The sequence below is a fragment of the Pogona vitticeps genome, chromosome 2 (assembly GCF_051106095.1).
Source record: "Pogona vitticeps strain Pit_001003342236 chromosome 2, PviZW2.1, whole genome shotgun sequence".
Taxonomy (NCBI): Eukaryota; Metazoa; Chordata; class Lepidosauria; order Squamata; family Agamidae; genus Pogona; species Pogona vitticeps.
Window position 1 is genome coordinate 163,418,944 of NC_135784.1, and position 13,687 is coordinate 163,432,630.

At 39.2% G+C, this 13,687-nt stretch overlaps 1 protein-coding gene across 3 annotated transcripts in view; it reads right to left on the reverse strand.

Moving 5' to 3' along the window:
- SLC4A8 (solute carrier family 4 member 8) overlaps nucleotides 1-13,687 on the reverse strand; it is a 119,034-nt gene that overhangs the window by 77,450 nt on the left and 27,897 nt on the right. Inside the window, exon 2 of one of the 3 annotated variants that reach the window (XM_078384613.1) lies at nucleotides 13,123-13,200. The exons of the other annotated variants lie outside the window; for them this stretch is intronic. Coding sequence (XP_078240739.1) covers nucleotides 13,123-13,200 — 78 coding nt within the window. The remainder of the gene's footprint in view (nucleotides 1-13,122; nucleotides 13,201-13,687) is intronic. 3 annotated transcript variants of the gene reach the window in all.

Consider the following 13,687-nt stretch of genomic DNA (forward strand, 5'->3'; position numbering starts at 1 on the left):
TCCCAGTCTCTTAGTGTTCCACAATTACCTATCCTACCAGTCGCTTGTCCCAGCTCCCGGTAATCTAGCGGTTCGAAAACATGCAAAATGCAAAAATGCTAGTAGATAAATAGGGACCACCTCGGTGGGAAGGTAAACAGCGTTCCGTGTCTAGTCACTCTGGCCACGTGACCACAGAGGATTGTCTGCGGACAAATGCCAGCTCTATCAGTTGGAAACGGACATGAGCACCACCGCCTAGAGTCGGACACTACTGGACAAATTGTCCTTTACCTTACCATCTAAAATTACTCCCTGGGTGCTCTGAGGCTTTTTACACACTTTCATTGCTGTCTGGATGCAACATAGATATCTGGTACAATGTGGCGAAATGTCTTGCAGCTGCTGTTAAAATCAGTGAAAGGAAGGTTTTTAAAATTACTTGATTTTAGTTATTATTGGGAACCTGAAAGGAAGACTACGGTAATATAATGTATTACTTTGTTCGGATGTTTTTACCTTAGTACATTTTTTTATAAGTGTGTTTCACTGCTTTTTAACTTTGTAGTGTATATGTTTTTATACATGCGTTTTACTGTTTTTGTACATTTATTTGTATGTTTGGATATTGGTCTATGACCATATTAAACTTGATCTGATTTGACCAACAAAAAAGACTCAGGAGTTGTAATGCAGATTCTTCCCTCCCCACCTTGTTCCAAAGGGCCCCAGAGGCCCCACACTGGCATACCCAGAAGGCCAGGAGCCAGGGGAGGAAGAGAGGCAGTGGGTGACTGTACTAACACCCACCAGACCCTTTGGAGAGGAAAAACAACAAAACATAAAAAAAGACAACACTGAGCCAGTGAGCCCTGGTGCTGGGTAGAAATAGGTTCCCAAACTCTAAAGCCATTATATATATAAATTAATCTATCCCATCCTCCAGTGTTGTTCACCCTGAGATGTCTTCCTAGCTGGAGACATAGAAAAGCACGTCCATTCAATGACACCCCACGACTTGGTGACCCTAAGGCCAAGACATTTTCTCAGCCTGAAGAAGAAACAGCTCAAGCCCATGTTAAAGCTGATATTTTAAAATGTCTTCCTGCCTTCACTTATTCCAGGGTTAAACAACTATGACAATCTAAACCCTTGAGAAAAGAAGACTGAGGGGAGATAGGATAACACTTTTCAAATACTGGAAAGGTAGACAGAAGAGGGGCAGGATCTGTTCTCAATCATCCCAGAGTGCAGGACATAATGGATTCAAACTACATGAAACCAGATTGAGGCTGAATATTAGGAAAAACGTTTTAACTGTTAGAGCAGTATGACAGTGGAACCAATTACCTTGGGAGGTGGTGACCACTGCAACACTGGAAGGCATTCAAGAGAGAACTGGACAACTATCTGTCGTATCTTCTTTGACTTTAATTCCTACATTGAGCAAGACGTTGGACTTGATGGCCCTACAGGCCCCTTCCAACTCAATTATTCCGTGATTCTATAATCCAGATCCCCCATGACTAGATAGATACCTTCTCTTGATGCTGAGAGGAACAAATAAATTTAACCTTGCTGCATGGCAGTGGCAGCCGTCACCCAACCAAATCAACTGAAAAGCAGAAGGGGAATGCTCAGACAGACTTGTAAAAATTATAAGGCATTCATTATTCAGCATATTATTTCAAAATCTGTACCCAGTGGGCCAACAAACAAACTTAAGAGCAGAAAAATATATAAGGAAAATTAAGACTATCAAAGCTTGGCAGTGAATACTTAGAAGTGCATGTAACTATTTTAGCAACTTTTTCCATTTCTTGTCATTGATGTTGACTAAGAAGGGATTATTTCTGATCAAACAATTGGAAATGAGATGTATTTCCAACTCATGGTGCTAGCAATAGCCTGATAAAGCTTCTTTTGGTCTAACCCTGTAGCTTCCAGTCACTGTTCCTACCTCATTTTATCTGTGAAATGTCTAACATTCTTTCAAAGGAGAAGAGACTAATAGCTCCCACTTTCAAAAGACCAGCAGTTTGAATTCACGCGATGGAGTGAGGTCCCGTCGCTTGTCCCAGCTCCCACCAACCTAGCAGTTCAAAAGCATGTAAAATGTGAGCAGATAAATAGGTACTACCACAGTGGGAAGGTAACAGTGTTCTGTGTCTAAGTCGCACTGCCCACGTGACTACAGAAACTGTCTTCGGACAAACGCTGTCTCTATGGCTTGGAAATGGGGATGAGCACCTCCCCCTAGAAGCGGACATGACTGGACAAATTGTCAAGGGGAACCTTACTGCAGGATTTCCTATGGTAATAGTACTGATTGATTTGATGTATTCTCTTTTTTCCTGATCATACAATGCAAAGGCTGATTTGAATTGGACTGGCCCTTGTTGATCCCAACGTGTCTCTCTCTCTCTCTCTCTCTGTCTCTTTCTCTCTCTCTCTCTGTGACTAGTGTCTTCTACTTTTCTCAAGCTGGAACCATTCAACTTCACTTTTCCCCATGTCATCAGTTGATGCAGGAAGGATATATGTGGGTAGTGTTTCAATGTCATAGGCACTTGGGGTGTGATGTTCAGGATCATGGGAACATTCACTTCCCCCCACCCCCTATCATCCTCTAAATTTTTTACATTTATATATATATGAGATTAGCACTAGATCACCTTATCACATTTTCACTAGTACTGATATACTAATTTAGCTCTAGATCACCTTCAGAAGAGGAAAAACAAAACACAAAAAATCAAACAAACTCAGAAACAAACCAGACAAAACAAAAGATTTCCTGTGGTTTCTGATATTTCTGTACATTTTAAAAAGAACTATGGAACACTGCCACCTTTTTCAGAACACTGTACAATCCTTTCAAGACTAAGAGTCTTGACAGCAAATCAAAAAAGGATCGACAGAGGCAGGACCAGGAGAAGGAAGGAAGGAAAGAAAGGGGGGGAGGTTGTGAGCTGGAATGTGGATCACATTACATCAAATGTGAACATTGAACTCCCAAATCAATCTGAAACCCCTGTATAATCACTGACTGCGAATTCAGCTATAATACAAGCTGCCAATCAAATTGCCACAACGCTGAATCAGAGTGATTTGCCTTGCCAGTCTAGTCGCAGCCGAAGAATGTCCATTTCTGTATCCTAATTTTGCTGAGATCTGCACAATTCGCTAGGGAAAAGGGAAAATACTGTTTTCACTGGTGATAGCAACAGTAACTTCTAGCCAAACTCCAGGATCCGAAGTAATGAGTAAAGTCTGCGATCAAGTCTGATCAATCCAGAATTCTAACCAGGTTTCCAAGTTCCATCTCCAACAGAATTGTTCGAAGTGGTGGGGAAGCTGCTGGAATTTGGGATGGGGTGGGGGGAGTGAGCTATTCTAGTACATCCATAGATACATATTTGCAGGCCTTGTTCAGCTTGTCCATTAATCCATTAATGTGTGCTGATGACATCACCAGTCTGTATTCACTAAGATTACTGCAAAGTCTCCTTATGATGAAAGAGGCAGATAGAAAGGGTCAACTTCAAGGCCACACAGAAGTTGAAGAAGCAATAGGGTGAATCTGCAGTAGGACCCACTACCCTCCTTTTAACCTCCACCCTTCTCAACCAGATCCCAGAAAGAACATTGTTTACCTTTAGGGTCTTTTGTCTCTGTTTGCTCGTTCCCTTACGTATTTCTCTGCTCTTAAAAGCTTGGTTTCAGAAGTCTGACACTTTCAAGTTCTCCCAACCATCTCAACATAGACTCCTCTTTGTCTCTTCCTCTGTCTAAAACCACACATCTCTTGAGTTTCAGCAGCTGGCAAATTGGAACAGGGTCTCTTCCACCCAGGCACCTCATTTGCTGAATTATATTCATACAGATATTCACAGGCTTGCCTTTTTCATTAAATGGGAAGTCAAGACGCTTTTATTTGATACTTGCTTTCTTTTTCTTGTGGATAAGTTTATTTCTAAAGTGTAACATATTCAAATGGAAATCTTCAATCAAACCTCACATTCAATCAACACATTTTGATACTTTATAATTCTTATTTTAGAGCTGCTTCTCCATCTTTTATTAATGAAAGATGTTGTTTCTCTGGATAGCTGTCAAGTTATATTGGATGAAATCCAGTTGCTTAGTATAGTAAGTCACACTAGAGTAGGCCTGTTGAATCAATTGGGAATGAATTCCTCTATTAATTCCATTGATTCAGATGGGTCAACTCTAATTGTGACTTACGACATTGAAGTAAGTCACAAGAGTAGGTAAATTTGAATCATTTGAACTTACAGAGAAATTGACTCACCAAATTCCTCCCCCCCCCCCCGATTCAATAGACCTACTCTAGTTGTTTTGTGCCTTCAGATTGCTTCCGACTTATGACGGATACAAACATTCCTGAAAAAGTAAAGCAATTTAGAACACTCCCTTTGTATAATATCAGAACCAAAGGATGGGAGTTCTATTCCCATTTGTGCCTCTTTGACAGGGGTGAGACTCAGTAATCCACTGGGTCCCTTCCAGCTCTGCAGTTCTAAGATTAAGAAGCAATCATTCAAGCCCAAAAGAAACCACAAAAAGTAATCAAAGCCTCCAGGAGGGGAAAAAACAAACCCAAAAGATAAATATTTTTTTTCCCATAGCAGTAAGAAAAAAAGGGGAGGCGGAGGGAATATACGTAGTGGGTGAGGAAATAGGGGAAGAGTAGGGAGGATATAAGTAAGAAAAATAATATTTTAGAGGATTTTTTAAAAGACCAGAAAGTCAATGATAATGGAGAAAGAAATAAGATATAGTAGAGACAACAAGGGGAAAGTACAAACCAGGTGTCAAAATTTAAAAAAAAACTGCAATGAAGGGATGGAAATGAGAACAGGTACATTAGTGAATAGAAATCTGCAGTAATTCAGAAACAAAATAATAGGTCACAAGCACAGTAAAAGCAACACCGATAGGAAGAAATTGCCAAAATTTAAAATACAGGTAGAACTAGTAATATGAACTGCATCCAAATGGTAAAGAGGTGTATGCTATTTTTTTAAAAAAAATCCTTTGTTTTTTTTAACCAGGCTACTTCCTTATTCTTTGTTTCCATAAAGTCAGCCAAATGAAACAAAATCGATACAGTATATCTATTGACAGGTTTCCATTTACAGTTGGCTGCTGAAGTCATTTCCACTGATCCTAGGTTTACATTGCTTGTTAACAACAGAAATAATCAAAACAAAGCAAAGCAAAGCAATGGCCCTTTAAGATCACACGACTGAAGAAGCTAAAGACATTTAAAGCCACTAGGAGCCAAAAAGAAAAGAAAAAAGCTTCACCAATCCTACTGAAATTGCCAGTGTAGACCAGTGGTTCTTAACGTGGGCGATAATGCCCCCCAGGGGGCGATTTCATTTTTCAGGGGGGCAGTAGAACGAAAAGGGGCGGTGTGGGGGCGCTGGAGCAGAAGGGGGGGCGGAAGGGGGGCGCTGGATCAATCCAAACCTGTGAAGATGGCTGCAGCCTTTTTACAGTGTGCATGAATGTATATATTTTCCTCCTATTTTAATTTTGTTTCAGACTTTATGTCTTGAAATTTTTAGTTTCTGCATTTGTTTTTATGCCCTTTTTATATTTCTTTTTGCGTCTTAAAATTTACTTGCAACTAAATCATTAAATGTTACTTTTTGGGGGGCATTTCATTTTCTTGGAATTGAATTTTGTTTTCAGGGGTCATTGGATTTAAGTGTCTTAAATAAAATAAATAAATAAATAAATAAATAAATAAATAAATAAATAAATAAATAAATAAATAAATAAATAAATAAATAAATAAATAAGATATCATCACCGCGGGGAGGGGGGCGATGATAACTTCCTCAATGGCTCAAGGGGGCGTTTCTTTCAAAAAGGTTAAGAACCACTGGTGTAGACGACCACAGAGTGATAACCTGGGTGTGCATCAGAGTTACTTGCCAGGGCACCTTTTCCAAGGTCAACAACAAACACAACCAGATCTTCTGGTGCTTATATACTGCCCCACAGTGCTTAAAACACTCTCTGGGGAGTTCATAATTTAATTATGCAGGCTACACATTGTATTCACCCCCCACCCTCAATTTACTGACCTTGAAAAGATGGAAGGCTGAGTGAATTTCAAGCTGGCTACCAGAGATCTCAGGCCATGATCCTATGTGTGACTACTCCAAAGGAGGCTGGGAAATCACCTAAGAGAAGCCAAGCCTTCTCCACTGTGGCACTAATACTTTGGTTGAAGTACCTCTGGCTCCCTCCCTCCTAACGTCCAGAAGGCTACTGAAAACACAGCTCCTCAGAGAAGCCTTTTCATGCCTCCCTGCTTGGTCCTTATGCCTCCCGCTTTGTCTTTTATTTGCAAATTATGCATCTTGTCCATAATTGTTTGACCTGTTTTATTTACGTGGGTTTTTTTTTGTTTTTGTTTTTTTGTTTCTGCAAAGCAAAGTGTGCTGCTTATATACCACCCCATGAACACAGTTTTAGCTGTAGTACAGCAGTTTAATCACTGCGCCACAAGACTGGTTGCATTTTATTTCATTTGATGTTGTAAACCACCCACAATAGCACTTTGCAGTAAGTAAGTAAGTAAGTAAGTAAGTAAGTAAGTAAGTAAGTAAGTAAGTAAGTAAGTAAGTAAGTAAGTAAGTAAGTAAGTAAGTAAGTAAGTAAGTAAGTAAGTAAGTAAGTAAGTAAGTAAATGTTCTGCCAAGTATGCCATCTGTCTGCCCTTTGAGATGCAGTTCTCAGTCAGGTTGTGGCAGACTGCGGCTGTGACTGAACAGCCCAACAGTGGACTGCCTCAGCAGCAATGCCATGAGCAAGGCTATCCAAGAGGGAAAAGGAAATAACACTATGGTGGCAGACGTTTCTTGTCATACCAGGAAAGCTTGACAAGGGAATGATTAAGGATCAAGGTTCGTGCCAAGCCAAAACCACAAATCTCCACACTTCAACTCTGCACTCAGAGCACAGGCCAGGCATGTTTACAAGAGGGAAAGGGCAAACCCTTTGAGTCCTTTAATCAGGAGAAAGGTGGACGATAAATGAGACAAATAAATAAATACAAATAAACCCTCTCTCATGAGGCACTTGCCCACCTGCATGCGCATGGGAGAGACTGAGGAAAAGGTGAGACTGCGGAGAGGCATACTCCCTGTGTGGTAGTCATGGTGTGTGGGTGTGTGTGTGTGTTTGTGTGTGTACGTTTGAAAAGATGGCAGCAGAGGGTCCAGCAACATGAAATGTCAAAGTAGACACTACTCTGCAGTAACCTCCGGAATGCTGCCCACACAATTGTTGGAGAATTGGGAGAGTTGCAATCCAATTCTGAGAGATGCCAGGGGAATTCTGGGAATTGCAGTCTGAAAACACTAATCTGCACTTGACTACTTGTCACGGGAATAAATGGTTATTGAGGTGTATGAGATAGCCATACAGTCTGTTCTACTTTGATAATGTAGGTAAGGAATCAAAAAGTTTTAATGCTTCTTGCATAAAACAGTCCATAAAAAAGGAATAAGCCCATTGCACTAGAACAACTTTCACTGATTTGCTGGTTATTGGGAGGGCACCAGGAGAATTCAGTCACTCACCATGCATCCCATTACATTCCTGTATACAAGATATAAAGAACGGGGAATCAGCACAAGGTAACAAAATACAGCAGAATACCTGGACAATGTTTTTTCTTGACTTGCAAGTAGAGAGATTGATTGATACCCAGTGTGGTGTAGTAGACAGAATGATAGACTAGGCCTCAGGAGGCATGGGTTCAAATCACTGCTCAGCCATGGAACCTCACGAGGGGAGATGTGGAACTGGTAAAATTTGGAATTGCCAAAAGATAATTAAAAAGTGTTAAAGATTCTGGACCCGTTATTTTCGCAGAACAGGAATCATTCTTGAAATTTGGTCAAAACTGATCTTTTATTACATTATTCAAAAAGGAAGGTATAAAAGCTTGTAGTGACTACAGAACAAGGTCTATAAGCCAATCAGTTAAGATTGTCTTTAAATTAATATATGGCAAATTTTACAAGAATTGTGACAAAGAGGCAGGAGAGATGCAATTTGGATTCAGAGGCAATTTGAAACCAGGATTAACTATTCCTTATACTGTATACGTATCTGGAAACATGAAGATGCATTTATACACTTGCTTTATTGACTACAAGAAAGTCTTTCATGCTAAGACAGTGGAATTCATAGTAATTGTAAACAAAAAGCAGACATGAAAGTTGAAGACAAGATGACAAAAGACATAAAAGACATAGAGTGATGTTATGGCACTGCTTTTTAATTTGTCCTCTGAGAACATCTTTAGGGAAACACTGATTCAAATTATGGTATTATTGTCAAGCAGGAGGTTATCAATAAACAGAGAGTACAGCATATCTAAGTTATAATTTACATGACCAAAGTTTACTGAGTAAATATGGAACACAATTTTAAAATGAGTGTTAAGAAAATCAGTTTTATGGTAATCAGTAAAAAAAGAAGTAGCCCAAAAACTGCAGCTAAAGATCCACACTGCATGTATAGAGTAATTTGAACATAATTTGCTCAAAATTCAATCAACTTAATAGTGGGTTCATAGTGGTGCAGCAGAGGTTGGACAGAAATAGCCTTGAGCACCTTTGTTAAGATGAAGAACGCCAATATGCAACATTACAATTGGTTCTGAGCATGAGCATTATACAGTGTTATGTATTCTTAATCTACTGTGTAGCAAGAAATCGTGAACCTTAATGCATGCTATTATAATAAAGATAAAAGCATTTATCTCAGATTCTTTGTCAGGCCAACTAACAAAGAAGAATTAAAGTTAATGAATAAAGACTAAGAAATCATAAAACACATAAAATGCAGAAAGTTAGAATACTTTTTGGTTATGGAGTAGAAAATTAAAAGTACAGGTTATTATGGATGATCACTCAAAATAAAATGAAATAGAAAAGGATGAAGAAATCAACTTTTTGGCTGAAGAACCTGGGAGACCAGTTTGAGTGCAACACAACGTCATTGTTTACAGCTGCCACATACAAAATCAGAAGAGTCTTGATGACATCCAGTGTCTGTCAAGAGAGGAGCATCAAGATGATTCTTTTGCATCAGTAGAAGACACCTGGGCAGTCACTTGCAGTGCAAACCTATGCCTGTCTAATTGGCAGTAAGTCACCCTTTGATAGGGCTTACTCACACGCTTATAGTCTTAAATGAAATGCCAATCTAGTGGTGAGTTATCAAGCACATGTACATCACAGGTGGTACACAAAATGGACAGCACTCTCCCTTCTGCCTTCATCATGTATGAAAGTGAACAGTTAAGACAGGAGCCAATTTGAGAAGGAACATCTCTGTTTCGTGGCCCTAAAAATTCTGATGTCAGAACAAATGTGTTGTTAATATGGCACAATAAGAATGAGAAAAAGACCTAGGGCATGCGTTGCTCAGCACCGTGCTTATTATTGCAATAACCATTGACTTTCCATTTCCTAATTGCCTCTCCAGAGCACCGGGAGACCATTTTCCTTCTCTTAACAACAACTCCCCAACAGGCTTCCTCTGGGAGGCCTAAAAAGTGCTTTACAGAATTGTTTGCATTTCTAATAACACCATAGATACGTACATTAGTTTGCATCTCAAAATATTTAAAGACAGGCATCTGATAGGATAACTAGGCATCTCCAGCATCAATAGTTTTAGCAATCATGTGAAAAAGAAATAGAAACAGGTTGCCATGCAGAGAGGGGAAAAACATACAGAATTTCTACTGATGATTAGTAAGTGCTTCTACTATGACAACATTGATATTTGTACCTCACTAATGATAAGCTAATGCTAAAATAAAACTAACTTTGATGTAATCAGTGGTACAGGTAACTATGGTTACTTAAACTTCCTATTTTTAAATAAATGGAAATGTCTCATACAAGCCTTAAGAATTTAATCCTCTGTCCTCTGAAGATGCCGGCCACAGAGACTGGCGAAACGTTAGGAAGAACAACCTTCAGAACAGGGCCAAAGAGCCCAAAAAACCCACCAATTTAATTATTCTTGGCCTTCGAAAGGTAACTCATCCATATTTATACGGTGCATTACCCGTAAGTTCTTAAATGATGTCATAGCTGTCTTCTGCAGGCGTACAAACCCAGAAGGAAGAAAGGATAATGTTTCTTCTGAGACAAGATTTAGATTCTGGGCTATGCTTTCTTCTCCTGTGAGTCTGTATATTCAAAGGGAAGCCTGAGGCTTATCTGTCTAAATGGATATTGACTCCAACAGAAGTCAAATTTTTACTACTGCTTAAGCGTGTCTTCCAGGTAATTGTAAAAATGGAACAGGGAAAGAGGAACAATTGAACTAATCAGTTGGATTTCCTCACTATCACTTCTCCTGGGGTCACATGACTTATCATTTCTATGACAGCATGGAACACAGCTGCATGGAGATTCCAAAAGAAACGTCCAGAGATTGCATTCTTCTGTCCCATTGTGTTCAACCTTACAGAATCTTCTTGAAAGGCTGGAGACGGGAAGCAGAATTTGGGGCTTGAAACAGTGTTTGAATGATACTGAAATTCAGTACATAATGCTCTAGGCTTCATCACATCCTTTGTCTGGTAAGAAGGCTTTATTATTTTCATGATATGTGTTACAGTCACATCTAATAGTTTTCCTTCTTATTGTCAATCTGGATTACAGCAGTAAAACTCCTTTTGGGAGCTGCACTAGAATTGCCCCCTTGTTTCTCTGATCACAGTCTCTCCTCTATGCAGTTTCTAGAGGAAACTGCCATAAGTTATTCCTCTCACAGGTGACTCACCACAGCTAAAACCATACAACAATTAACAGTTTAAAATTAACAGTTAAAAATATTATATAAATACGCTATTTTTAAAAGCACACGTTAAGCACATATCAAGAGTAAAAAAAATTGTAAAAACATTTACAAACTTCTAGGTTTAATAAACAAAGCATTCCTAAGACATTTATTGCTTAAAAGTCTTCCTGAAAAGGAAGGTCTTTGCTGTCTTTGAAGAACAAGAGGAAGGACAAAAGAGATGGAAACTACCTGGCTTCTTGGGGCAGAGCATTCCAAACCCTGGGAGCAACCACTGGGAAGGCCCTCTCTCATACCCTTCCCAAACAAGCTTCAGAAGGTGGTAGAACTAAGAGAAGGGTCTCCCCAGAAGATCTTACACTGTACAGCCAGAACATTTAAACCACCTGACTAATATCATGTCTGTGACCCTCAATACTGTTAAAACAGCTCTGATACATTGACCTCCCCAAGACCTCTGAAAGTGTCCTGGGGTATCTGGCACCACGATATTAGCAGTAGATCCTTTAAGACCTGAACATTTTAAAATAATCTGACAATGGTTTTAATGTTCTGCCTGATCTTCAGTTTAAAGCTGAAGAGGCTCATATAGGGGTGATAACAACCCTTCAAATAGCATGGACCCAAGTTCTACAGGGCTTTATAGGCAATAACCAGGACTTTGAAATGGACCCAGAAACAGACTGGTAGCCAGTGAAGTTGTAATAAGAAAGTGATATGTTCCCTGTAACCAGAGCCAGTCAACAGTTTGAAACAGCTGCATTTTTTTGAAAATCCTTCAAAGGCAGCCCGACATAAAGCATGTTGCAGTACTCTAGATGAGATGCATAAGGCATATGTCACCCAGGCCAGATAGGACATATCAAGGAACGGATTACAGCTGGTACACCAGCTTTAACTCTGCAAATGTACTCCTCGCCACTGCTGAAACCTGTACATCCAAGCTGAAGGCTGAGTCCAGAACCACACCCAATCTACAAACCTGACTTTTCAGGGAAAGTGTAACCGCTTCCAATACAGGCTGAATGTCTATTCCCTGATTTGCCCTCTGACTAACCAGAAGCACCTCTGTCTTGTTTGGATTAGGTTTCAATTTGTTAGTCCTTACCCAGTCTGTTGCTGACAACAGACGCTGATCTAGGCACAGAACTGCTTCCTTGTAATCAGATGAATTGGAGGGATAGATTTGAGTGTCATTAGCATACAAATGAATCCTATAACCAGAAACGTATTTGAAAGCAAATGAAGTTATAGCCAAAAGCTAAAACTCCAAAACGAAATATTTCTTGATCGGCAGTTTTACCAACTTTGTTAGTTACTGCAAAAATTTAAAGAATTAACTTAGGTTTTGACAAGCTAAATTGGGACGTGGTGGCGCTGTAGGCTAAACCGCAGAAGCCTGTGCTGCAGGGTCAGAAGACCAAGCAATCGTAAGATCGAATCCACGCAATGGAGTGAGCTCCTGTCGCTTGTCCCAGCTCCCGCCAACCTAGCGGTTCGAAAGCATGCAAATGCAAGTAGATAAATAGGGACTACCTTGGTGGGAAGGTAACAGTGTTCTGTGTCTAAGTCGCACTGGCCATGTGACCACAGAAGATTGTCTTCACACATAACGCTGGCTCTATGGATTGGAAACGGGGATGAGCACCGTCCCCTAGAGTCGAACACGACTGGACAAAAATTGTCAAGGGGAACCTTTACCTTTACCCTTGACAAGCTAATACAATATTAGTAGGTTTGTTACAGTAATTGCTTTCCTTGCTCTTTTTAATATTAACTACCTTGAACTTTCTGCAGAAAGGAGAAATGCAGCATTTATATTAAAACAAACAATGAGCACCATAACAGTGTTAAAACGTGTACATTGAACACTTTGATACCACCTCCACAAAGTGACTGTCAAGAAACACTTATCACATTTGTTGCCCCTTAAGAATATATCTACCAATTTTTATTCATTTTATATATATATATATATATATATATATATATATATATATATATATATATATATATATATATATATATATATATATATATATATATATATATATATATATATATATATATGTATATATATATTAATTCTATAACATCCAGTGGAAATTTCTTAATGGGCAGTACTCTGTTTTATAATTCACAAATACAATCCACCTTCTAAATTGTCTAATTATTCTACTTATTAGCAATTGCAACCTTGGTTTGTAACTGATAGCCTGAAAAGCCTCAAACAGAAATCATAATGGTAAAACAGGATTTCTGGCTTACCCAGATTGAATGATTGCTCCTCCTCCTGTGTGAGCAAGTAGAACCTACCAGGAAGAGATAACTTTTTGTCTTGCCTACCTATGCAAGGATAGAAGCAAAGACTGCAGTCAAGCTAGCTAGGAGTTCAGCTGTGCTGCTTGTTCATACTAAGCCAACATATGGCAGAAATCTGGGGTTAACATTATGTGCAAACACACCCATTGTGTTGGCTGCCTGTGTGGTTTTAATTTCTTATTGTAGATGTTTAAACAGGGGGCATTTGAGAGACTATCATGTGCATCTTGTTTTATAAAAATAATTAACTAAAAGCAGAATCAAAACAAGTTTTCGAAACAGCAGCAGTAAAAAAAAGCAGAGTGTAATACGTGGAACAAATACGATGTTCTGCCCTCTCTCTCCAGGAAAACTAAGACATTCCTAAAAGGGGAATGAGTTAGATTTTAAACATGACATCTCCCTTTCTCCAAAATTGGAAATGCAATTTATGGGGCCAGATACAGAGATATGGAGTTGTTGCTGGTAAATAAATTGAGCTTATTGCAAATTATCTGTAAAGTCTAACTTG